Source organism: Macaca thibetana, chromosome 10 (genome assembly GCF_024542745.1).
Source record: "Macaca thibetana thibetana isolate TM-01 chromosome 10, ASM2454274v1, whole genome shotgun sequence".
Taxonomy (NCBI): domain Eukaryota; kingdom Metazoa; phylum Chordata; class Mammalia; order Primates; family Cercopithecidae; genus Macaca; species Macaca thibetana.
The window spans coordinates 42,535,184-42,562,242 of NC_065587.1; the positions used below are offsets into that span (position 1 = coordinate 42,535,184).

Below are 27,059 nucleotides of genomic sequence, written 5' to 3' on the forward strand. Positions count from 1 at the left end.
AGCAATCTGCAAAAGACTTTATTACAAAATACAGCACGGGGCTCACAGACGCTTGGCCAATATTCTCTAACACGTACACTGAAGCACTGCAAAATCCCTGGCGGTGCCCGCAATCTAACGTCTATAGTAACCTCAACCCCCTTAGAGTTACAGAAAAACTCTGCAACAGGCAGTGGAATGGAGAGACGGCAAGTCGCCGCGGACGCCTGGGCTCTTGGCTGCTCAACAATGACATCGTTTTCTCCAGGGGTTGAAATCCATGTCCATGGCTGACAACCCAACAAGGCTGGGACCCAAATTCGTATAGAGATGAGGCAGAGTGGAGAGAACAACTCTGGCCGGGCCAGAGTCTCCAGCCACTACTTCTTATTCCGGGGCTTTAGCTCTTCGGCTGCATTACGCAGGAAAATGTAATTTTTTTTCTGGGGATTATAAAATTCATGTCCCTAAAGAGAACAAAAAACACCAATGATCTTATTATTCAACAGAAAGCGTTTGTAGGTGCTTTTTCTAGGTGAAGTCCTGTGCTACAATACTGGAAGCATAATCTCTCAGAGAAATAAAACAACAAAGATAAAGTTAAATGTGAAGCAAAACTTCAGTCCTCAGAGAAAGGCCTAAGGACGTGTTGGTACCAGTGTGTCATCCATGTCCTGCTGAGAGAGTCTTCACAGGTTCATGTTTTCGACACTGAGCCCCCTTTTAACACCCCAGGACTTTAACACCAAGATAACTGCCTTGGGCCCCTTGCTCAGCATTAGCTCTGACCTGAGAATGTTTCACGGAAAGGAGGACATCTGACCTGCGAGTATCATGGGGATGAAGGACATCCCGCCCCACACAGAAGGAGCGACAGACACAGAGCGCAGCAGAGGCATGCATGGTGGCGAGTGATCCAGAGGCGTGTGCGGAGATGTGCATGTCTGCCCAGGCCCACACTGGAGGGGATGCAGGGCTATATAGCATCGAAAGACCCCTGAAATCAGGATGAGGCCATACTACAGGGCTGTGAACGGCAGAGGGAGGCCTTTGAATGTTATTCCCCAGGAAAAAGGAGGCCATAGGCAGGTCAGTGATGTGATCACATTTCAGTTTTAGGAAGAGAGGCGAGTGGGGTGGGCCAGGCAGATGATCTGAAAGAGAGACAGCAGGCAGGAGCCACAGGTGGGCCAAAGACCTGGAAGACGGAGGTGGGGCATGGCGCCGGGTGCACTCTGCCACCTGTACTGTGATGACACGTTTTTATTCTCTTCCCAACAGGCACACCAAGAAAGCTCTAGAAGTTTTGCTCAACAGTGACCACTAATTCTCATAATATACAAAGTGTAGTTTTTCTGAACGGTTACTCAAGCAGCAAGCTAATAACATCAATCATATGTGATCATGACTTTGCACTAGAGATAACTGTCCTTGAACTAAGAGCAATGAAAAATCCCTGAAGCAAATTTCTCTTTTAAACTAAAGAGATTCTAATTTATGTAACCTCCACAATAAGCTGACATTAATTGCTTAAATGAATTAGATTATTTCAATTTTTAAACAGCACTCAAAGCAATTACCTTTCTCACTGCTTTCAATTTATTACTACGTTTTTTAATGCTTATAATGTATAGAGTCCCGCGTGTCATTTAGGTTAAAATACAGAATTTTGATGCAGCTGCTGGGACAAGGACGCAAAGAGAAGATTCAGTAAAGAGCCCAATGTGGGAGTTGAGGCCTCGGGCTCCACGCATGCCACAGCCTGTCCAACCTCAGCCAGGCAGAACCAAAAAAGTACACTCGTCACAAAACTGAGTGCATGGCTTACACAGGTGAATGGATAAACAAATGGCACACCCTACCTGGGAATACTATGCAGCACTGAAAAGTAACAGACGAGTGATTCACTCAACAGCACGGGTGAATTTCAAAATCCTTATGCTGAGGGAAAGGAGCTGGGGCAAGGGGAAAATGTAGTGTAGGGCTCCACTTATAGAAAATTCTAGAATATTCAGACTAGTCCATAATGCCAGAAAACAGATCCATGGTTTTGTGTGTGCGTATGGGAAGATTACAGGAACACACACAAAAACCTTTCGGGGAGATAACTGTGGTGATAGTTTCATGGGTATTTACAGATGTTGAAACTGATCAAACTGTACACTTTAAACAATGACTGCATTTCAACTGTACCTCAATAAAGTTGCTTTAAAAAAAATGCAGCTGCATGGCTCACACAGCAAACCCTCAAACGGGGAAGCACAGAAGCAGCAGCAGGCCTGGAGGGTCAGAGGGATGGAAGGCAATCAGCTGGACTTCTGTGTCTATGTTCAGGGCCTCAGGTAAGGTGCAGCCATACTCCTGAGACTGGGAAATACTAAAGGTGGAGTGGCCAGGGCCGGAACCAAGGGACGTCTCCAGTCACTGGCTTGTGTGGCAGCAGGTGTCTTGGGAATGCAAAGCACTGGTTAGAGCCCTGTGGTGGCCCCCCAGGCTGAGACGGCGAGAGGTCAGCAAGGCAAGAGGGGCCAAGAGACAGGAGCTGGCAGGAGGACGGAAACCACAGCCCGAAGCAGAATAAACCAGGACATGGCCAAGCAGTAGCGAGGAAAGCTGTGTGGAAGAGAAGGGACAGGTGAGTGCCTGGCACAGACAGAAAGGAAGCTTCTGGACTGGACAAGGAGAACGTGGCCACGGGGACTCTGCGTACAGCTCTAAGAGGCCAGAAAGTACCTGGCAGTGGACTGAGGAGGAGACCGAGCACAGGGAACCAAGAGGGTAGGCGCTGACACCACTCTCTCTCGATAGCCTTAACATACAGGGAAACCGCTCCTCGAGGCTTCCGTGCTTAGACAGGGGGAGGAGCTGGCGAACGGGGACAGAAGACAGGGGGAGAAGGCCCAGAGAAGAGCCGTGAGGGTGGAAGGAGGTGGGGTCAGCACAGGTGGACATGAGGTGAGCGGGAAAGACACTGCAGGCCACTAGAAGCCCCTCCTATGTGAAGCAGGCGACCTCCCCATCGGAAGCCAGGGCAGGGTAGGTAGGGAAAAGTCTAGAAGGCTGCTGTGGAGCAAAGGGCAGAGTGGGGTGGGAGGAGAATGATGACAACCTCTCCAGAAGAGCTGAGCGGTGGAGAAAGATGCAGGCTGGCTGAAAGCCAGCACACTTCCCACGGGGCTGGGCATGGAGTACCCGAGTCTACACATTTCACCATCACTCCCAAAGCCCTCAAAATTGCAGCCCCGCTCCTGCCAGCTCCTAACTCCCCCTGTGCAAACTACCCAGCTAACCAACCAACCAACACAACCCAGGTGAAAGCTCCACAACCCGCCCTGCCACCCCCTTCATGAAGTGCAGCCCCCGGCTTGCCTGTGCTTCTGTGCCCAGGAACAGAGCAGCCCATAATGGCTCACACTGGCTGAGTGCTTCCTGTGTGCTGGGTTCTGGCCAAAGGCTGTACTGAATTCCCACAACCATTTGAGGAAGTCCTGCAATTTCCCCTTACAGGGAGGGGACGGTGACCTGCCCAAGGACACATGTGAGTCCTGAGAAGAGTCACAACTCAGGCCTAGGCCTTCTGAACCTAGAACCTGGCTCTACTACCTTGGAGCGCCCGGGAGTTCTCACCTTTGACCAGTCGTAGCTGGAAGCGTACGCAAATATGTTTCCATTGTGATTGAAACAGCAAGCTGAAATGGGCTGATCTAACTGTTCTGAAGTTTTTAGTTTTGTTCTGGCATCTTTGTCCCAGAAGCTGAATCTACCATCAGATCCCACAGTGGCAAGGGTGCCATGAACAGGATGGAACGCGATTCCATTTACCTGCAAGGTAAATGCACAATGAGAAGCCAGGCAGAGGGGCGCGGAGAAGGTTCCACCCACGCACACTTCCTGCTTGAGTTAGGAAACAAAGCGCACAGGTACATTTCCTTCGAGCTGCCGCCCGCTGATCGCAAAAGAAACTATCCAGACTTCCTCCATCAAATGCCAGCCCAGAACCCAATCTTGCCTCCTGTAAGGCCTGCACACCAGAGAAAGTGAGCATGTGGACAGCAAGAAACAAGGAGCAGACCTCAGGAAAACGTTTCTTTTGAGCAAAAGATTTCAGTGTGAGCGCTGTGTGTGAGCTGTCTACCAGCACTCCTAAGGGAGGGAGAAGACTCCGGCAAAACATCCTAAGCTTGCGTTCAGAAACAAATACACAACGCTGCTAGTCGGGGGCACATTAACACAGAAAACAAGGCCGGGCGCGGTGGCTCACGCCTGTAATTCCAGCACTTAGGGAGGCCGAGGCGGGCGAATCACAAGGTCAGGAGTTCGACACCAGCCTGGCCAATATGGTGAAACCCCGTCTCTACTAAAAATACAAAAATTAGCTGGGCGCCTGTAGTCCCAGCTACTTGGGAGGCTGAGGCAGGAGAATCGCTTGAACCCAGGAGGTGGAGGTTGCAGTGAGTTGATATCATGCCACTGCACTCCAGCCTGGGCGACAGAGTGAGACTCTGTCTCAAAAACAGCAGCAACAACAACAACAACAAAAACCCACAGAAACCTGAAGCCTACAGCATAAGCCACTTATCTCCAGATATGAACACACACAAGCTCTTCAATGATGAGTCTTTTCTGATCCCACAACTCCTCAGCCACCTCCAAGTCTGGTTTCCAGATGTATCACCACAGTCAAAGTGTCTAAAAACGTACCGCATAGATGTCTTGAGGAGCTGAAGTGTTGGTTCCATTAGATCGATGACATTTAAAGGTGAAGTTATCTTTGGCACTGAAAAACAAAGGTTCATGTAAGTCTCCCTTTGTTAAAAAAAAAAGTCAGGTGAAATCTGCAAGCTGACAGAGTCACACTTACGGGTTTGGGGGGTTGATATAGTGAATAGCAACTCTCCCCTCGATACTTCCCAGGGCAAAACCAGTAGGCTTGTTCTGTTTGTCTTTAAAAATAGCCACACACCGATGCTACAGTTAAAACAAAACAGAGACATAATCACAGCGTAATATAAGATTTCATGACTAACATGAAGGTAAGTCATTTTTACCCCATGTTTAGGTTTGAGAAGAACCAGAAGAACATCACTCAAATACGATACAGCAGTAAGCACTGCTTTCTAACTCCTTAATAACTCCGTCTAAGCCGTGAGCTTAGGACCAAACTGCACACCCCGTGCCCCTCCCTGCCTCCGCTGCTCGCTCTCCCTCTGCCACCCTACAAGGCCGCGTTCATGCCAGCAGAGCCCCATGGGCTGCGAGGCGGAATGCCCGTGGGGAATGGAGACGTCCCTGGCTAGGCAGACACCCCTCAGGAGGTCACCTGATGCTTCTGCACCTCTGCCTCCCTAGCTGGAGGAGGGATGCAGGCTCTGCTGCACCAGACTCACAGGGAAACAGGGTGAAGGGGACAGTGGGTGCAGTGGCCATGCTACACACAAGCAACATGCTGCACTTCGCCCAGTGTTGAGTTTGAGGGCCCAAGGGCGGGTCTCCACTCTACAGAAGAACCCAGAGGTTCCACTACCCAGCCTTCTGGGCACAGAAGCCGACCACCCTGAGGAGAAGCTAACTTCAGAGATACCACTTCTTCCTTCCAGTCGTGGCAACCTGCCCAAAGCCCGGAGGGCCACCCGCCCTGCCCGAGCTGGCCATCTGAGCTTCTGTGTGAGTTCAGGGGAAGCCCAGCAGGACCCAAGCAGGGGCTAGGCAAGACGAAGGGAGAAGCAGCCTCTGGCGTTGTGACAGCTGCTGGGGATGCATGTTTCCTAAGTACGAAGGAAAGCGGCCTGCTCTTTCATTGCTGTACTGTTTGCTCCCCCACCTTTTTAAAAATGGCCAGACCATTACTTTTGTGAGTACAAAGAAAAAAAGTAAAGCAAAGTGACAAACATCTGCAAGTTCTTAGACGACAGAAAAGGCCATGGCTGGTCCTCAGCACAGGGTCTACTGTGTGGCACACACCAGGAACTGCGCAACGCCAGGGGTGCCACTTGCACCAGAAGCCACACGCACTGGCCCTGTGCAAAGGCCGACAACAACCAGTCCTCGACAACGGAGAGGCCAGGGCGCTACCACCAGGTGGCAGGAAGTGAAGCCAGATGGGACCTGGTTTTTTGGGGATTCACCCAAAAAGAAATGGGGAGGCAGGGAAGGGCTTAGGCCGCAGTCCGGCAAGGCCAGTGGTGCCACTTACAAGAGCCGCTGCCTCACCTCGGGAGGATGCTTTGAACGAGAGCCAAGGTCTATGTGCTTATTTTATTGTGGTAAGAACAGTTAACACGAGAGCCACCACTTAATACATTTCTAAGTCTATGTTATTGTTGACTACAGGTACCGTGTTGTACGGCATATCTCCAGAGCATTCTCATCTTGCTTAATGAAATTTCATCCCATTGATTAAGTAGCTCCCCATTTCCCTCTCCCCCAATCCCCTGATGACCACCATTCCACCCTTTACTTCCGTGAGTCTATGTCAGATGTCACATTTCAGTGGAATCATGCAGTTTCTTTCTGTGTCTGGCTATTTCACTTTGCATAATCTCCTTCATGGTCACCCACACTGTCATGAGTGGCAGGATTTCCTCCTTCAGGCTGCACAGCATCCTACTGCAGGTATACACCTCATTTTCTTTATCTGTTCACTTGGCTATTGAGAACAGCGCCGCAAGGAACGCTAGGAGTATAGGTCTATTCAGGTCTATTCAAAATACCCATTTTGATTCTTTTGAATCAAGACCCGTAAGTGGAACTGCTAGATCATATGGGGATTCTGTTTTTCATGTTTTGAGGCCTCCAGTTTTCTGTAACGGTTGTGGCATTTTGCATCCCCCAAATAGTGCGCAAGGGTTCCAGGTTCCCCACACCCTCCCCAGCACTTGCTATCTTTGGGCTTTCTGGTAACAGTGGTCCTGTCAGGTAGGAGATGGTATCTCATTGTGGTTTTCGTTTGCCTTTCCCTGATGGTTAGTATGTTAAGCACATTTCCATACACCTGCTGGATATTTGTAGGTCTTCTTTGGAGACATGTCTATTCAAGTCTTTGGTCCGTTTTTCATGTCGCCAGTTTTCTTGCTATTGAGTTGTAGGGGTTCCTTATGTATTCTGGAAATCAATCCCTTGTCAGAAATAGTCTCCAAATATTTTCTCCCATTCCACAGGCTGCCTTTTCACTCTCTTCATGGTTCCCTCTGCTGTGCAGGAGCTGTTAGTTTAACACAGTTCCACTTGGCCATTTTTGCTTTTGTTGCCTGTGCTTTTTGGTGTCATAGCCAATAAATCACTGCCAAGACCAATGTCATAGAGTTCTGATCTAAGTGCTTTCCAATATTTGAATTAGATGTGGCAGGAGGGAGGGAGAAAAATGAACAGATTCCCAAATAATTTCAGGGTGGAGGGGAGGAGACTGAGGATTAGTGAGACAGGAGGGGGAGAGTTCAATCAGGGGTGACCTCAAGATTTCTGGCTCTACCAAAGGAGATGGAGGTCCCATTGAATGGGCCGTGAAGCACATCAGGAGCAACAGGCTGGTGGTGGCCGAGAGGGGCAGGTTCAGATCCAATGTTCACTCTGCAAATATTTACAGAGCATCTTTTACACTTGAGGCCCTGCTCCAAGTGCTGGGAGGTGGCAACAAACACAAACAAAAATCTCTGCTCTCATGGAGTTTACATTCTAGTAGGCAAAAGAAGTGAAATATTTAGTATGTATATGATATCCATACATACGTATAAAATAGATGGTACTGCTGGCAGTGGCAAGGGAGAATCCTGAGGCAAGGGTAACATTTGAATAAAGAGCCACAGAATGTAGTCGTGGGTTTGGCGTGGGATACTGCAGGCTCAGACGCCTGGGAGACACACCAAGGAGCTGTCCGACTGGGTGTCCCTGTCAGGAGCACAGAAATGAGGTCTGAGTCTCCAGTCCACAGGGCGTGGCTGAGCGACAGCGGATGGGAGATCAGTTGTGCTTGGGTGGCGGAGGCAGCAGCTTAGGGAGACATCTGTGGAACCTCCACATTCAGCCAAGAGCCAGCAAAGACGGAGTAGCAGCCACAGAGGTAGCGGGTGAGAGGCTGGCAAGACAGCAGCTGGGGAAATGTGTCTCGTAAGAACAGTGAGTGGTGCTCTGTTCCAGTAAGAGGATGGCTGTCCAGTGTCCCCTGGAATTACCAATGAGGATGCCACCAGTGGTCATGCCAAAAACCGTTCTGACGGAGCAACAGGGGCAAAGGTCTCACGAGTGAGAAATGAGTGGGAGGTAAGGGAACAAAGGACATTTCAGGCAAGATGCCCAACTGCGGAAGGAAAAGGGACACAGGCAGTACTGGAGGAGGATGTGGGGGTCAAGGGAGGTGTGTTTTCTAGGATCAACTAGATTTGAGCAAGTGTCAGTGCTAATGGAGAAGTACTACGTGGCAGGAGAGATGGGGGAATGGGAAAGAGGTGATACTCTGCATACGGTTCCCGAGAAGTCTGGAGGGCATGGGGTCCCACCACAAAACTGGCCTTAGCAGGACGGTTTCCACCTCATGGGGGAAAAGGCAGGGGAGGAGGCAAGCACAGACAAATTTCTAGATCTGGCAGGAGAAAGAGGAGGAAGTTCCCATTAGCTTCTTTTTTCTCTGAGCAAGAGCTGATCTGATTGGCTGAGACAAAGACTAAAGGATGGAGAAGCTGACAAGAATGCAGGCCCAGCAGCCCTGTGGCAAGTGGAGGCCTGAGCGAAGGAGAAAAAGCTAGCAACTGTCTAGGTGTGATGCAAGCTGAGTTGAAGTCGGAAGCTAGGAATTTACAATGGAACCAACCCATCCAGATGTGTAATTTTATTCTCAAGGAAACCAAAATATTTCGCCCCAAAATAGACTTCTCTGACATATTTCAAGATGGCTATTCAGAAGGGCTGGAAATAATAGCTGAAAAGCTATCTTTTGTGGGGAGATTTGCATCTGCAGAGAAAAATGGGCATTGGTGCAGCCAGGCTTTCTCGGAGGCCCTTCCCTTGTACTGATTCAGGGAAGATTAACTGCTGTCTGATGCCGTTATCTCAGTCCTCTCCGAGGGTGCTGCCTGAGGGGCTTCCTCCACATTAACAAGATCACCTTTGCCCCACAGAACTTCTCTTCTCTTCTTCCCAAAACCTGTCTTGTCACGAGAACCCGATTTACCATGAGAACCTGTTTTGGGCCATGCCCTGAGCCCCCTTCTTGCTGTGACTTCGAGATGGTATGAAAGCATCAACCACACTGCCTTTAAGATCTTTGTAAGATGCTGTGCACATCAATCAATTTGTATGCCATTTCTCCTATTAATCTGTCTTTTGCCAGCTGGTTTTCAGTAAACTCCTTCAGAAAGCAAAGGAGAAGTTTTCCCTTGGTCCCTACAATTCAGTTGCACTCAGCCATCCGGGGCATGTTTGGAGAAGACGTAAGTTCAGTTCATCCAGGGATACCTTAGTATTACTTAGTATTCACTCACTAAGTATTTGTGTTTATATCCTTCAATTCACCCTCCTTTGAACATACTCATAGGTTTTTCAAAATACAACTGTATTCCAGATGTGAGCACAATCTTGCATACAGCAGGTGCTAAATACATGCTTCTTGATTTGACTAATGACGCACCTGATGTTTCAGCGGAGATTCTATCCTCCTGAACTCAGAAGGTTGATTCTCTAGTTGATAGACAATCAGGCCCCTCTCTGCAGTTGCCACCACAGCCATGGGGTATATCTAGGGAATAGAGGAAAACAGAGACGCGATTCAGGTGAAGCAGTATGCTGTTTCTATACTAATGTGTTTGATTAAGTTTTGGTTACAAAATTAAGTCTGGATTTTAATAATCCTGTGATTATGTTTCACTAAAACCTAGAGAAACAGTATTTGAAAGTAGAACATTCATATATTTTAAAAAGTCTTGTGCTTTAAAATTAACTATAAAATATATGGATATTTAGAAAATATACTCAGGAACTAAGAATAAATAAAAATCCCCTACACCACCCCTTCAGTTGCTCTCAATAATTGGCTAACGGTATAGTATATTTTATTTCAGTCTTTGTCCTCAGCATGATACTTGGATATTTCTGTACAATTCATATCCTTTACTCAAAACATGTTTCATAAGGTCCACGTCACATATTTTTTCAAGTACTAGCAACGGCTGTCTAACGTCCCCTCAAATGAACCTACCAAAGGGTTTATTTATCTGTGTCTTGGTGGCCCCTTAGACCACTTCCAATGTTCCACTATATAACATAAAACAAAGACCAGCCAGGCGTGGTGGCTCACGCCTGTAATCACAGCACTTTGGGAGGCCAAGGCAGGTGGATCACGAGGTCAAGAGATTGAGACCATCCTGGCGAACATGTGAAACCCTGTCTCTACTAAAAATACAAAAATTAGCCGGGCCTGGTGGCACACACCTGCAGTCCCAGTTACATGGGAGGCTGAGGCAGGAGAATCGCTTGAACCCAGAAGGCAAGAGGCTGCAGTGAGCTGAGATCGTGCCACTGCACTCCAGCCTGGCAACAGAGCGAGACTCCATCTCAAAAAACAAACAGACAAACAAACAAAAAACACACAAAAACAAAGACCATTTCTATCTTTGATTATTTTCTTGTAATAAATTCCTAAAAGTGGAATTACGGGACTGTTGGTACAAAACTTTTAAGACGTGACTAAACAGATGGAGAAAATTCCATCTCTTTATTTCTTTTCTTTTTTTTTTTTTTTGAGACGGAATCTCACTCTGGCACCAAGGCTGAAGTGCAATGGTGTGATCTCAGCTCACTTCAACCTCTACCTGCTGGGTTCAAGCAATTCTCATGCCTCAGCCTCCCAAATAGCTGGGATTACACACATGTGCCACCATGCCCGGCTAATTTTTGTATTTTTAGAGGAGTTTGTATTTTTTTTTTTTTTTTTTGGTAATTTTTGTATTTTAGATGGGGTTTCACCATGTTGGCCAGGGTGGCCTCAAACTCCTGACCTCAAGCAATCCACCCACCTTGGCCTCCCAAAGTGCTGGGATTATAGGCATGAGCTACGGTGCCTGGCCGAGGAAGTTCAATTCTATCCCACTCAGAGACAGTCCCCAAAGACCTGGTACCACCTCACAAAGTTACTGCAAGTTTTCCTACTGCCATGGAAAGGACATGATAGATGTCACACTAGAGATGGCACGTAGCTAGCTGCATATGTTCAAACAAGTGGCAGGAAAATTTGACATCCAGTATTAAGTACTTCTAAAAGAAACGCAGTACAAAAATCTCCCAATTGAAGACGACTGAGGCAATCTGAACTCTATCCTTTATATCTATTACTAAAGTCGGCAGGATTTTTACATTACCCGCTAACTGCAAGATACCACAAGGTGAGAAATACTTATTTTGTTTTTTTAAAAGTAAATACATGTTAAGTTAAAATCTCTTACCACATCAGCACAGTAACACCTTTCAGGGAGTTGCAAAACCATCATAGGATTTGAGGATCGAGTATCCCAAAACTAAAAGCAAAAAAGAGAAGCCAGTATGTGACCATTCAGAGTAGAAGTCAAAATGGTGCAAGAATAAACGACAATCCTGACGGGGCCAAACAATGCCTCAATTGCACATTATACCTTTAAAGTCTTATCCCAGCTCCCAGTCATCACACAGCTGTAGTTTGGAGCTTTGATCCAATGGATGGTTTTAACAGGAGCATCATGCTTTCAACAAGACAAAAACAAAACAGGCCAAGGTAAATGTAAGAATGTGCTGAATGGCTTTAGTTGTGGCAATTCAAAGGGAAGAAACTAATTTAAATACTGAGGTCATAGCAAATAAAAATCAAAGGTATTTAGCATTTTACCAATCTTTCCTCACTGACGTAGTTTGCATGTCCCCACTAAACCCCATGGTGAGATGTAATCCCCAGTGTTGAAGGTGGGGCCTGGTGGGAGATGTCTGGGTCATGGGGGCGGATCCCTCCTGTCTTAGTGCAGTCCTCACGATAGTGAGTTCTCACAACATCTGGCTGTTGTAAGGTGTGGCATCTCCTCTCGCCCACAGCTGTCTCTCCTACTTTTGCCATGTGATGTGCCTGCTCCTGCTTCACGTTCCGCCATGAATAAAAGCTCCCTTGGGACTCCCCAGAAGCCGAGCAGATGCCGGCGCCATGCTCATACAACCTGCAGAACATGAGCAAACTAAATCTCTTCTCTCTATAAATTACCCAGTCTCAGGAATTTCTTTACAGCAATGCAGGAAGGGACTAATACACTCCTGATCAAAACAGTCAATTTAACACAAGAACATACATCTACCTTCCATTCCAGCAAACTTTAATTTTTTCACTCTAAGACATATGTGCGAGTGAAAGTAAGCTCCTCCTTAGGGAGATATTCAGAAATAACAAGTAGGGGATTCCACCAGTTTTACTCACTAAGGTGACATGAATTAAGAGATCAAGGAGATGTTTCTAGTACGCAGCACCGTGACCTGAGTACGCAGCGCCTTCCTGAAAATGTTTCAGCATTGTGCTCTTCCTGAAGCCCCCTTAGCAGGCTGGACCCTCTGGTTCTAGGTTCTCTTATCTTCATTACTTCTGCCCTTGGCATTCTTCACACAGTACCTGCCAGTGGCCCCTGAGTAATGGTAAAAGTTCCACATGTGTGGGGAAACGCCCCTCTTACTCGCTGCTCTATTACTGGCCCCTAGACAGAGAACACTTGCTGAACGAGTAAGGGAACAAATGCAGTTGGCAGAAGACCAGCCATGCATGAGGTCAAAACGTCCAACCTGTGAATGTCATGGATCACCTATGACCTATCTTTCATAGATTTTAATGTCGCTAACTCCTTATGACTCTATCCATACATATATGAAGACTCATGACAAGACAATCTGTGAACACTAGTTAAGAATGAGAATGGTTATAAAATTGTTATTTCTGTGCTCAAGACGTTTCTGCTATATTGTCTAATTGATTTGACAGAGTCTAACTGCACCTTTTATTATAATTATAATAATTATTTCACTTAAAGAGCCATGAGAGTCCTGGGTACCAGTTGTGCCCAGCCTTTCTGCAGAGGCTTCTGTTACCTGTGCGATCTGTATCGCTTGGTTACTGCTGAGGTCCCACATTTTGGCAGTTTTATCACACGATGCCGTAAACACTTTGCTACCATCCTAAAATAAAATGAAGAAAATTTTGCATTTTAAGGAAAATTAAATCTCTATATACATTTAGATACTAAGTTGAATATATTGAGGCAAACTTTGGCAATCTTTATTTTTCCAATTGTTTGGGGACCAGTGTACTGCAAACTACAGTGTCATACAAAAAACTCATTTTAATCTATTTCATTATTGACTTACTTTTCTAAGCGAGAACATACAAACAGGATTTTAAAAATCAGAAATCACAAACTAGTGAAAACAAACTCTCTTGTCCCTGATCCCAGGTCCCTGTCAGCAGCAACCATGGGCCACTTTAAAATTTTTTTCTTATTTTGATAAATCTTAAGCCTTCAGAAAAGTTGCAAAAATACAAAAAATACCCATAAGCACTTCACACAGATTCACCAATTGTAAACATTTTGTTACATTTGTCTTTCTCTCTATATATAAAACACATAACTCTATAATCACTATTACTTTTGTTCAGTCCCTATCTAATAACACTTCGAAGTACATGCAATAAAGCTATGCCAATTTACAACAGTCACTGGTCCTATCTAACCTGTCAAATAGATTTAAAAATTAGTGGTCACTGTCTGATGGTTTCACAATATCCACACAAAGAACTCAAAGTAGGTTTTCTCTGTCACTGCAGCTTGAAAGCAGCCAGACTATTATGTCAATCAACGAGTGTGTGGCTGCATTCTAATAAAACTTTATTTACAAAAATAGTCAGTGGGTCAGGTTTGACTCATGGGCCATAGTTTGCTGAACCTTGGCCTAGTCTATTTATTTCATTTTTGGTTTCAGAGCTCAAAAATTGACCACCATTCTCCTCTAGCAAAAACTTGTTCCACTGAAGTGACTTCATTCGAAAGAAGAGATAAAACTTGCTCCTCATGCTTTTAATGAGGTTGTAATTCTACAAATCCTTGAAAACACGGCAAAGGAAAGGTATGAGTGTATGGAGAGGGCTGCCCTGAATCCAAGTGAACACTGGCCTCTCAATCTCATAACACCAGCCCCACCATATGTCATCAGCATTGTGGAGCAGAGCATGCCAATCTCAGTGGACACGTGCAGACATAAAGGAGAATCCAGCAAAGCACTGGGGAGAGAAAGAGTATGTGTGTATGCTCCACCAGCTGTTCTAAGTCTACCTGCTTCAGCCACAGAGTTTGAACCATGTCCTTAAAGTACCGAAGATTCAACTTTACCAAGTTTGGCTTGGGAGGAAGGATAGCTTGAGGCCAGGAGTCTGAGACCAGTTTGGGCAATATAAGGAGACCCCATCTCTACAAAAAATAGAAAAATAAGCCGGGTATGGTGGTGCACACCTGTAGTCCCAGCTATTTCAGAGACTGAGGCAGGAGGATCACTTGATCCCAGGAGATCAAGGCTGCAGTGATCCATGATGACACCACCGCATTCCAGCCTGGCAACAACCCTGTCTTTCCAAACAAGAGAACAAATTTAGAAAGATTAAACAACTTGGCAAAGTCAAAAGCCTGGAAGAGACAGAGCTGAAATTTGAACCCAGGCCTCAACTGGATGAGACAATGCTTAAAAAGCTATAGGCATGTAGTTTACTTTTCAAGAATCAGCTCTACTGGCAAGGCGTGGTGGCTCATGTCTGTAATCCCAGAACTTGGGGGAGGCCGAGGCAGGTGGATCACTTTGAGCTCAGCAGTTCGAGACCAGCCTCGGCAACATGGCAAAACCCCGTCTCTACTAAAAATACAAAAATTAGCTGGGTGTGGAGGTGGGCACCTGTAATCCCAGCTACTTGGGAGGCTGAGGCAGGATAATCACTTGAACCCAGGAGGCGAAGGCTGCAGTGAGCTGAGATCGCACCATTGCATTCCTAGGTGACAGAGCAACAGTAAAAAAAAAGAAAAAAAAAAAAAGCTCTATTCTTGTTTTCTATAAAGCATTCACAGAAGCCTTTCCAAACTTTACAGTTGCCTTCTGTATTCTTTTTCCCACCCGGCACCAGTTCATCTTACCTCCCTCAGAACGTACAACTCTCATTCCCATGTCTGATCCTCCCACTAGATGGTACGAAACTTAGATTCAGTTTTATAAATTCCAATAGCCATTAGATAACATTTGAGCAAAAGGATTCCTGCATCAGTTAGTTCTATTTCTTGCCATACTTTATGAGAACCTTTCTAATTCTGACCCATTGCCCAATCAGTAAAGACAGGCAAAATACATTAGAAAAGTTTCAAATCTACTCATGCTGCTACTTTTCCATGCGTAAACTAAAAATAAGTTGCATATGAAATGAATGCTTCACTTTTCAAACTTTTCATGTATCTATTAATGTAGTGTCATATCTTTGATCAGGTATGTCAGGAAGACATTTTACAGATGATAAAAATGCCTTAGAGAAGCCTATCCTTGCTAATGAATGAAATGGGAGCAACTGTGGCCCCTAAACTATGTCAAAATGTTTATACACAGAATTATTTCTTATATACGAGATAAATAAGATCACATTAAAGCAGCAGTCTTCAACCTTTGTGGCACCAGGGACCGGTTTCATGGAAGACAATTTTTCCAGACTGGGGTGGGGTGAGGGTGTGGTTTCAGGATAAAACTGTTCCACCTCAGATCATCAGGCATTAGATTCTCATAAGGAAGACACAACCTAGATCCCTCACATGCGCAGTTCACAACAGGGCTCGAGCTCCTATGACAATCTAATGCCGCCACTGATCTGAAAGGTGGCGGAGCTCAGGGAGTTAAGGCTCACTGGCCCACCATTCACCTCCTGCTGCGCAGCTTAGTTCCTAACAGGCCATGGACCTGTTCTGGTCCACAGCCTGGGGGTTGGGGACCCCTGCATTAACGTATGGCCATAAAATTAAGATGGCCCACACGTTCCCTTTAAATAAGGCATCCTGATGGACTAAAGACCACCCTATTAGCCAGTCACGGGAGCACTATCATGTATTTGGTATTTAACTTTGGGGGTGCTGTGACTCAGCATGGCAAGAGCCTGATTCCTGCCAAACCCATTGTAGTTGAACTTATACTGAATATTCCAGACTGACATAACAACCATAAGGTGTTAATTCTGGTTGAAGGATATAACAATTAATCAACAGACGCTCACGCTTGCACATACGCTCAATTTCAAGAACTATTTCCGATTAAATCTGCAGCCCTCCCCTAATTTGACTTTACTATCAGCCTGGGTAAACACACCTTTGCCAAACCCCAAACACAAGAGACTAAAATGCAACCCAGTCAGAACCCAGACATATTTTAACCACAAACACCCCAACAGCTACCCCTCGATTGATGTAATTTTCTAAAAAATCTTAAGACCCCCCCTACCAAATAAATCCTCCATTATGTATAATATATTAACTAAACTTCTGCCCTAATACCAATATAATGCCTTGAGCATAGCCCTCTGAAAGTGCTGCCCCAATATACCATAACCCTAAGTCAACCATGCTCTAATTATGAATAACCTTCTTAGCCAAACCTCTGCCAATTCACCTTTAAAGACCCTGAACTTCCAGAACTGTAAACAACTATTTCTTTCTTTCTTTCTCATACTTTAATTTTCCACTTAAGTATTCTATGCGTTAATGTAGCTTAACCACTCAAAGCCAGACACTGAAAATGTCTAGATGGGTCCACACAACCCCATAAACAGATAGGTTTGGTCCTGGCCTTTTTATTAGTTATTTGTAAGATTACACATGCAAGCATCCCTACCCCAGTGAAAACGCCCTCTAGATCACCCGGATCAAAACGAGCAGGTATCAAGCACACACACACAAATACAGCTCAAAACACTTGGCTCAACCACACCCCCACAGGAAACAGTAGTGTTAAATCTAGTAATAAACAGAAATTTAACTAAGCTATACTAATATTTAGGGTTGATTAATTTCGTGCCAGCCACTGTGGCCATAGAGTTAACCCAAGCTAATAGAACTTGGCGTAAAGAGTGTTTAAGGTCTGCCCTCAATAAAGCTAAACTCCATCTAAGTTGTAAAAAACTCCAGTTGAAATAAAATATACTACAAAAGTAGCTTTAATACCCTGAAGACACAGCAGCTAAGACAAGAACTGGGATTAGACACCCCACTATGCTTAGCTCTAAACCCTAATAGTTACATTAACAAAACCATTCGCCAGAGTAGTACAAGCAACAGCTTAAAACTCAAAGGATTTGGCAGTGCTTTATATCCCTCCAGAGAAGCTTGTTCTATAATTGATAAACCCCGATACACCTCACCATCTCTTGCCCCCGGCCTATATGCTGCCATCTGCAGCACACCCTAAAAAAGGTTATAGAGTAAGCACAAGTACACACATAAAAACGTTGGGTCAAGGTGTAGCCCATGAGGTGGCAAGAAATAGGCAACATTTTCTATGTCCAGAAAATCTCACGACAGCCTTTATGAAATCTAAGGGCTTAAAGAGGATTGAGCAGTAAACCAAGAGCAGTGTTTGATCGAATAAGGCCATGAAGCACGCACACAAAACCCATTATCCTCCTCAAATACTACTCTAGAAATCACTATTACTGTTAATTTTCTACACAGGTATAGAGGAGATAAGTTGTAACATGGTAAGCATACTGGAAAGTGCGCTTGGACAAGCCAAAGTGTAGCTTAACCCAAAGCATCCGGCTTACACCCAGAAGACTTCATCATGACCTGACCACTCTGAGCCAACTCTAGCCCCAAACCTCGCGAAAAATATTATCAAACTCTCTTAATCAAACTATTTACCTTAAACAAAAGTATAGGTGAAATTTCTATCCTGGTGCAATAGACAGTACCGTAAGGGAAAGATGAAAGAACTATATCAAGGAATAAAAAGCAAAGACAAGCCCTTATACCTTCTGCATAATGCATTAACTAGAAATAACTTTACATAGAGAACAATGGCCAAGTCCCCTAAAACCAGACGAGCTACCCAAGAATACCTGAAAGAGCACACTCACCTATGTGGCAAAATAGCGGGAAGATTCATGAGTAGCAGTGACAAGCCTGCCGAGCCTGGTGATAGCTGGCTGTCTCAGTTCAACTTTAAACTTACCCATGGAATTACTTAATCTCCCTGTAAGTTTGTTAGTCTAGAGAGAGACGGCTCTTTAGACTCTTCCTACAGAGAGTAAAAAACATTACCACCACAGTTGGCCCAAAAGCAGCCACTAATTAAGAAAGAATTTAAGCTCAGTATCTAACTATCTTAAATTCTAACCAGTCTACTGAACTCTTAACATCACATCGGACTAAACTATTACTTAATAGAAGCAACAACGTTAATATAAGTAACATGAAGGCATTCTCCATTGCATAAGCTTACATCAGACCGGAGTAACCCACTGACAGTTAACAGCCCAATACTAATAAATGATATAATAAACACCTATTATTTGCACTGTTAACCCAACACAGGCATGCTCTAAGGAAACATTACAAAACGTAAAAGGAACTTGGCAAATCCTACCCTGCCTGTTTACCAAAAACATCACATCTAGCATTACCAGTATCAGAGGCACGGTCTGCCCAGTGACATATGTTCAACGGTCGTGGTATCCTGACCATGCAAAGGTAGCATCATCACTTGTTCCCTAAATAGGGACTTGTATGAATGGCCACACGAGAGTTCAGCTGTCTCTTACTTTCAACCAGTGAACTTGACCTATCCGTGAAGAGGCGGATATAAACAAGTAAGACGAGAAGACCTTACGGAGCTTTAACTCATCAATGCAAATAAAAACTCCAACAAGCCTACAGGCCCTAGCCTCCTATCCCTGCATTAAAAATTTTGGTTGGGGTGACCTCGGAACATAATTCAATCTCCTAACAACCTAAACTAAGACCACACTAGTCTAAGTGAGTTATTACACACTGAGCCAATAATTTGATCAACAGAAGAAGTTATCCTAGGGATAACAGTGCAATCCTATTCTAGAGTCCATATCGACAATAGGGTTTACGACCTCGATGTTGGATCAGGACATCCTAATGGTGTAGCCACTATTAAGGGTTCGTTTGTTCAATGATTAAAGTCCTGTGTGATCTGAGTTCAGACTGGAGTAATCCAGGTCTGTTTCTACCTATTTAACATTCCTCCTAGTAAGAAAGGACAAGAGAAATAGGGCCCACTTCATAATGTGCCCTCACTCCACAGATGATGCTATCTCAATCTAATAAATCATCACACACTATACCCAAGAGTAGGGTTTGTTAAGATGGCAGAGCCTGGCAACTGCATAAAACACTTTATAATCAGAGGTTCAATTCCTCTTCTTAACAACATGCCTATAATTAACCTTCTCCTGCTCCTAACAGCTCCACTCTTATCGCGATAGCGTTCCTTACACTCATCGAATGAAAAATCTTAGGCTATATCCACTACGTGAAGGACTCAACATTGTAGGACCCTACACACTGCTTCAACCATTCGCTGATGCAATAAAACTTTTCACCAAAGAACCCTGGCGGCCCTTACCATCTACTATCAATACCCTTTATATTACTGCTCCAACCCTAGCCCTCTCCACCGCTCTCCTCTTATGAAACCCCCTCCCTATACCAGATCCTCTAATTTTAATGTAGGCCTCCTATTTATACTAGCCACATCAAGCCTAGCCGTCTATTCTATGATCAGATGAGCATCTAATTCAAGATATGCACTAATCAGCGCACTATGAGCTGTGGCCCAGACGATTTCATATGAAGTCACCCTAGCTATTATCCTGCTACCAGTTCTACTGATAAGCAGCTCATTTAACTTATACATACTCATCACAAGAATTCCTCTGACTCCTACCATCATGGCCCCCAGCCATAATATGATTTATCTCCACACTAGCAGAAACTAACCGAGCCCCTTTTGATCTAACAAAAGTAGAGTCAGAGTTAGCCTCAGGCTTCAACATCGAATATGCCGCAGGCTCATTTGCCATCTTCTTTATAGAATATATGAATATTATCATAATAAATGCTCTAACTACTATTTTCCTAGGAGCACTACACACTGTATATCCACCAGAACTCTATATCACAAATTTCATTATCAAGACCCTTCTAACCACTCTCTTCTTACGAATTCGAACGGCATACCCCCAATACCACTACGACCAACTTGTACATCTTTTATGAGAAACTCCTACCACTTACGTTAGCATTTTGCAGATGATATATCTCAATGACTGTCCTAATTTCCAGCATCCCACCCCAAACATAGGAAATATATCTGACAAAACAATCACCATACGTTAATGCAACATGCTGAGTGCAAAGGTTGCACCCTACAGGATTTCACTGAGATGACATTCCTGTAAAGGCAAAAGTATAGGGACAAAAAACAAAACAAAACAAAACAAAACAGATCAGTGGTTTCCAGGGGCTGGGAGTTGGGAAGAATTTGATGAGAATCTGGAGGCCGATGGATCTTTTCTATATTTTGAACACAACTCTATGCATTTCTTAACACTCACAGAGCTGTACACCAAAAAGGTTCAATTTTACAGCAGGCAAATCAGACTCAATAAACCTGACTAAACGAACAGGTACAAGGCCTCGAAAGGGTCCTCAAGGCTTAGCTTCTTCAGCACTGCAGTGTGTCTGCCTGTCACCAGGCCCCTTAACATTCGCACTACTTTTGGGTTCAGCCACCAGGAGCAATGGCAGGAGAAGAGGAGAGAGGCTGGGGTGTTCAACCCCTGGCTCCCCTCGCCAGGCCAAGGCCCATCTACAGCTGTTCATCCCTTGGCTCCCCTCTGCCAGGTGGAAGACCCTCTACAGCTGCAGTGCGTGCTGTGCTCCGGAGCCCCACCCACTGCGGCTCGCCACAGGTGTTTCACCTTCCCTGCTGGCTTCTTTGTAAATACCACTTAATCATTCAGCTCTCCTAAATCACACACACAAAATTTAACACAAGAAAAGCCTTCAAAGAAAGTGGCTAACTAAAGCCAACATTAAGAACACTAACAAACGACTATATTTATGTTCAGAAACTTAGAATTCTTACAATATGAACACGTATGTGCTATTTGTGTTTGGATTATTAAATATTCTCAGTTATTCTGTACTTTAAGTAAAAGAGTACATGAGAAACGGAAGGGAACGTACATCACTCCAGCAGACATCCAGCACAGGCCCAGTGTGCATCTGCTGGGCTTTTGGAATGGTCTGTCCACTGTCTTGAACTTCCCAGCAGCGAACCTGTAGTAACAAAAAAATTCAACGCAAACAAAGCAATTTACAATGTATTGCTTGCATTTAACACCTAAAAACTAATGGGGTACACCTTAACCATACATAGACTTCTCATAGCAACCTAATTATCTAACTTCAAGAACAAAGGAATTAAAATATCTGTGAAAACTGTTTTCTTATGCCTAAGCTATTAAAATAAACAAATTCTATTGCTTACACATAAAATTGCAGATAATTTTCTCACTGCATCTATGAGACATGTCTTCTAAAGTAGAATATCACTTACCCATTACCATTCTCTGAATGGTAAGACCAAAGTAGAAACTTACCTCTTTTCTGAATACTTTTTTATATAATCTCCCCTCCATTAAAAAAAGTAATACATTTTAGAGATTTTGTAAATATGGCAAAAAAATAAAAATCACCCTAATCACACCACACACAACCACAGCTAATGGTTCTGTGTGCTCTTAATCTTCTTTCCATGTACACATATTTTCTGGAAGACACTAGATCACACAGTATCTTTGCTTTTGCAGCTACAGCTTTCCTCCTGCATCACCAGCCTGTTCAACTTTAAACATCCTTTTTTTGAAGCAGCAAATCATCTGAAATCTTTCTAGAAATTACATGTAGAACGCAAGCTTGCTCAACCTTGACTACCATCTTTCCTCCTGTTCTCCTAATCCCTGCTGCCCGTGCTGTAGGCTACAGTTTGAAAACTTTTCCAAAAACGTACAATGGTATTCCATCATACAAACACACCATAAAGTGCCATTACTATTGGATATTAACATTTTCAAAATTTTCACTAGCATTATGGTTTTTTGAGAGGCAGTACCAGGCACTGGCTAACTAGAAGCGTGGCCCTGAGCCTTACTGTGCGTCTGCAGCCTCTGGCTTTGCCACTTACTCAGATACGCAACCCGAGGCCAGTTATTCTACTTCCCTAAGCTCAGCATCCTGATCCATAAAATAGAGACCAAGTTCACAGTGCTTTGGCTGTTATAAAGGTTAATTTAGACAACGCAAATGAAGCACATTATCAGGTTTCCTACTCAAGTCCCAGAAGGGTATCAATGAGATAAAGGGTATAAGCTTAAGGATTTTTGGTAACTATTGCCAATTATCCTGTGGAAAAGCTCTGCCAACTTACATACCTACCAGTCGTACATGTAGGGTTTCAGCTTATCCTTGCTGGCATTATTATTCTTTTAAACTTTTAATTTTGTTAACTTAATAGAAAAAAGAGTCTTAAATTTGCATTTTTCTGACTACAAGTATGGATGAATGGTTCAGGTTTATTCTTACTTTTGTGAAGCCCCTCTTTACACCCTTTGCTTATTTTTCTACCAGAGTTTTCTTTCTTTTAGCAAATTGCAATTTTTTGTCTTTCTTTTTGTACACGATAAGTAAGTATTTAGGCAGATCTGTGCTATTATTTAATGTTGAAAAAGTTTAACACATGCCTGAGGAACACTGTCAGGATGCCAAGAAGGGGAATTTGTTGGTGTGTGCCACTGGGTATAATGTTCACTCTGGATAAATATGACATTTTATTTAGGAATAAACTTCAAGAGATTGAACTACAGTAGAAAATTTCGAGCAATACATTTTTGTGCTTTCCTAATAAAAACCAGTGTAAGAACAAATAATGTCTGCCATTCAGAAGGGTTCACACCCCCAAATTGATTTCTTAAAAAAAGGCCATAAATAAGTCTAACTGATTCATTTACTTGGGAAACAACGGAGCTAAAGCTAACCTTGCCCATACAAAGAGAGATGATTTATAGAACACGTATTTAAGGAGCACTTACATCATTAGCCCATGATCCTGCAATAAGAAAGTTCCCCGGCAACGTTGGTGGGCTAAAAGATAGACAACCAATGCTATCATCAGGAGATGATGTTACTTCAATATCCTAGGGGAAAAAAGTCAATGTTAAAATGTACGCATACTCACAACTTAATTCAAAATGGTTTTCTTTCTCACTAATTACCTCACGGTGGCCTTCCCTTGTGCTCAAGAACTAACTGAATTAGACCTTTCCTTACTATGATCAAAAAGAGGAGTAAAAAATAAGCTGGAGAAAGCACCAGCACCACCAGGACTAGCAGCAGCAGCTGCTGATGAAATGCCCATGGCCTCGTTTTCTAAATGACCAGTTCACTCTGGCCCCACAGTGCTAGATTTCACCTGCCCTCCCTTCTTCCCAACCATGGGAATTCTGAGTCAACAGTCCTGGGCCAGGCCCTGGGAATCTGCACTGGAATCTGCACCTTCGGTGATTCTGGAGACCTGGCAGGCCAGGAAGAACAGGACACTAGTAGAGGGGACACATTTTCTGTGCTCCAGTGTTTGAGAAAGATGAGTTAGACAAACTTTCAAAGCTTTTGGCCCAAAGGAGGCTCCCAAGTCATCTCAGGTTCTGTCCTTGATGGGAGAAACTCTGGCCAAACTCTTCCTACAAGCCCCAGGAAGCTTTTCGTGGTACCTTCATAGGGTTGTGATTATCTGTGGTTGCGCTGCCAAACATGCTGGTCCCACTGGTTCCAAAACCTGAGGTTGTTCCAAACAGGCTCATTTTGACCCTAAAAAATAATGAAAAATGTTAAGGGTGAGTTTTCTCTTAATATCACTGAGAGGCAATGGTAAGATAATTAACTGGTAGAAGAGAAATACTCAAAGTGGCTTGAGGCCAGGGTTCACTTTTCAGACAAGATTTATACATGCAATGAGCAGAGCGCTTTCAAAAAATAAACCTTCTATTTTAGAGTAGTTTTAGGTCTCCAGAAATAGTAAAGATAGAATTCCCATACACTCCATATCCAGTTTCCCCTATTACCTCATATTAGTACGGTTCATTTGTTACCATTAATAAACCAATATGGATACATTGCAGATTATTTTGTAGTCACCAGCTAGAAAATACATTCACTCATTTTTTACATAGAGACACTGAGCTGCGCATCAGGAATACAACAGTAAACAAGATGGCAGGTCCTCGTGCTTTCAGGTTTCCACCTAGTGGGCATTCACTTTCTTACTAATTTCTGAATTCTGGTTTACGTCAGTATCTGCATGAAACTACCTAGAACAACCAGTCCCGGCAGCAAATCAGCAATTTCTTGGTAAAATTTTTAAAAAGGTCTGGCATCGTGTTCTGGACATTTACCCAGCAAGAACCTCTCCCACCCTGGGTTTTTTCCTGGGTATCATAATCTAACAGGCCCACCAGGGTTTGGCCAGGGCCTCTGCCACTCAGGAGTTGGGACTCTGATCTCACCAGTCTTCATCTTCCTGCTCTGCAAACAGAGAGAACATTAACACCTTCTCCAGGCCTGGTCTGGGGATCAAATCAGATTATGTAGAAAATGCAGTGTCTAGTTCATAGCGGGTACAATAAACGACTTTTCCTTTCTTTCTTCCAACTCCCCTGGAAGTTACATACACTGAAGCCACATTTCAATCCTGCTACCCGTTACACTGAGAAGTCCTCCATACAAGTCACTTCTCCAAAGGGAGACAAATGGCTGAGTGACATCCTTGCTAACAAGACAACATAGAACGGAGAAACTGCAAGGAATCTGGGGAAGGCATTTGAGTTTCCTCAGCTTCATGAAAAATAAGTGCAGAACAAAAGGTGAGAGCAACAGCTACAAGCACATGTATGTTTTAGTGAAAGTGAGGGGATGTGGTGCTTGCCGACCACATTTCTGCCCTCAAACGTAGAGGTACTTGAAACACCAGTTAACTGTATGAACGGACAAAGGCAAAACAAGGCTTCTGCAATCAGTCCAGGTGCTGGCTACATGGCTTTGGACAGGTCGCTTAACCTTGATTTTCTCATCTGTAAAACAGAGACACTAATATCTACTTCAGAGTTATGAGAACTAACTGAAGCCACACACACAGTGCCTAAAACGCTATAGGTTCTTAATAAATGTTACTTTCACTCTATTCCTCTACCTCAACCTTCAAGCTGGGAGAGAACATCTCTGCCATTAGGGATGAACTTAAGGAAAAGAACATGGTAGGTAAGAGTCGTTCGTGTTAGTCAGTGTGGACCACACCTTATGCTGACCACTGGGAAACTTCCAAAGTTCAGAAGGCACAGGCGTCTGTGGGACCCACCTAATCATTTCTTCCCGCTCTCTACTGCCTTACTGCACCCCAGCCCTCCTAGCTCTGCTGGCTTCCTTTCTCTCCTGAACACAGCAAGTTCATCCCTGCCTTGGATCAAACCTAGTGCTGTTTCTTCAGCCTGGGATGGTTTGTTTCCCCTTCCCCACAGCTACCTTCGTTTTAATCTTCACATCCCAGTGCAGAAGTTGCCTCCTCCGAACTTTTTGGGGTCATGAAAATGTCCCAAATTTGAAGTTGTGATGTTTATGCAACTGCATAAAATTTCCAAACTCACAATGTACACTTTAAATGGCTGAAAGGTATGTAAGTTATACTTCAAAAAAGCTGTCACACGTATTAATTACCTCCTCAGAGGCTTCTCTGCTAACTTTAACATATCTAAACTTCCATCACATCCCCTTGCTTTCTTCACAGCACCAGTCATAACCTGGAATTTCTTGTTTATACTCAATCTCTTCCCCACCAGAATGCAGGCTCCAAGGGGGCAGCCACTTGCCTGGATTCTTCCCTTAATGCATGCTCGGTCCCACAGTAAGTGCCTGGCCCAGGGCGGCTGGTGTTTAATAATACTTGCGGGGAGACGTACTGCCTGTATAGTTGCACCTATATACGTATACAATAAATAGTTGGAGGGATAAGACAGAAACAGACTTAGTTTCAGAGTGGTAACTGCTACAAAAGAAATGAAGCAGGTTGACGTGGAAGAGGCTAAAAGGGGATGCCCTTCTGCAAATCGGCCAGGGAAAGCTTCTCCGAGGAGCTGACATGTATCTGACGAGAGGTCAGACGTGAAAGGCGGAGGGGCGGAGGCGACAGACACTGCATTAACGCAATGTGACCCTTCCCAGGGCCTCAGCTCCCCCACAAGAAAAACGATGGATTAGACCCTAGGTGACCCCTAAGGCCACTTTCAGCTCTGACCTCGCTTCCAGGATCCAGCAACGAAGCTTAGTCAACAGTCCCGCTCGCGCTCCAGCATCCCGCAGAAGCGCGCTCCCCGGAGGCAACTCGGCCTCTGCGGGCGCCATGGTGGCGGGTAACAACGGGATGCGCGCGGCACGGGGCCTACCTGGGGATCTCGCCGCGGCGGAAAGCGGCGGCCGGGAGCAGGAGGGTCTGAGGAGGTTGCGAACCTGCTCCGGCTCGGAGGACGAGGGCGAGGAGCGTGGACAGAAATCCCAGGGGCCCGAAACCTCCTTAAGCCGGCGGCAGAAACTGCCCTGACTACCGCGGAAACAACGCGCGTGCGTCCTGGAGCCACTTCCTGCGTCGCCCGGAAATCGTCGATGAAAAAGGCTCCTTTCCGCAAGGCTACAGCACATGCGCAAAAACGCTTTACACCAGCAGTTTGCGAATTGGTCCAAGGTTGGTGTAGCCGCTGCAAGTTGGTAAGCGACTGCTTTTATAAATCCGCAACTGGTCGGGCGCGGTGGCTCACGCCTGTAATCCCAGCACTTTGAGAGGCCGAGGCGGACTGATCACCTGGGGTCAGGAGTTCGAGACCAGCCTGGCCAATATCGTGAACCGCCCCTCGCCCCTGTCAGTACTAAAAATACAAAAATTAACCGGGCATG

The 27,059-nt window shown here is 44.7% G+C and overlaps 2 protein-coding genes across 5 annotated transcripts in view; both read right to left on the bottom strand.

The window, feature by feature from the left end:
- RAE1 (ribonucleic acid export 1) lies at positions 1-26,938 on the bottom strand. Of its 4 annotated transcripts, XM_050745293.1 has the most exons (13): positions 26,407-26,449; positions 25,982-26,088; positions 23,834-23,930; positions 23,156-23,260; positions 21,252-21,344; positions 13,057-13,143; positions 11,595-11,681; positions 11,409-11,480; positions 9,599-9,706; positions 4,841-4,947; positions 4,681-4,756; positions 3,607-3,801; positions 1-446 (listed from the first exon to the last, which is right to left on the bottom strand). In XM_050745293.1, the coding sequence occupies exons 3-13, from the start codon at positions 23,921-23,923 to the stop codon at positions 360-362; spliced, it is 1,107 nt and encodes a 368-aa protein (XP_050601250.1). In that variant the 5' UTR covers positions 23,924-23,930; positions 25,982-26,088; positions 26,407-26,449; the 3' UTR covers positions 1-359. The 4 variants fall into 4 exon arrangements, with proteins under 4 accessions (XP_050601250.1, XP_050601248.1, XP_050601247.1 ...); XM_050745291.1 differs by lacking the exons at positions 25,982-26,088; positions 26,407-26,449 and adding an exon at positions 26,555-26,938; XM_050745290.1 differs by lacking the exon at positions 25,982-26,088 and having other exon boundaries at positions 26,407-26,523.
- The window catches only part of RBM38 (RNA binding motif protein 38), a 493,989-nt gene that overhangs the window by 35,461 nt on the left and 431,469 nt on the right, over positions 1-27,059 (bottom strand). The gene's annotated exons all lie outside the window — the stretch shown is intronic.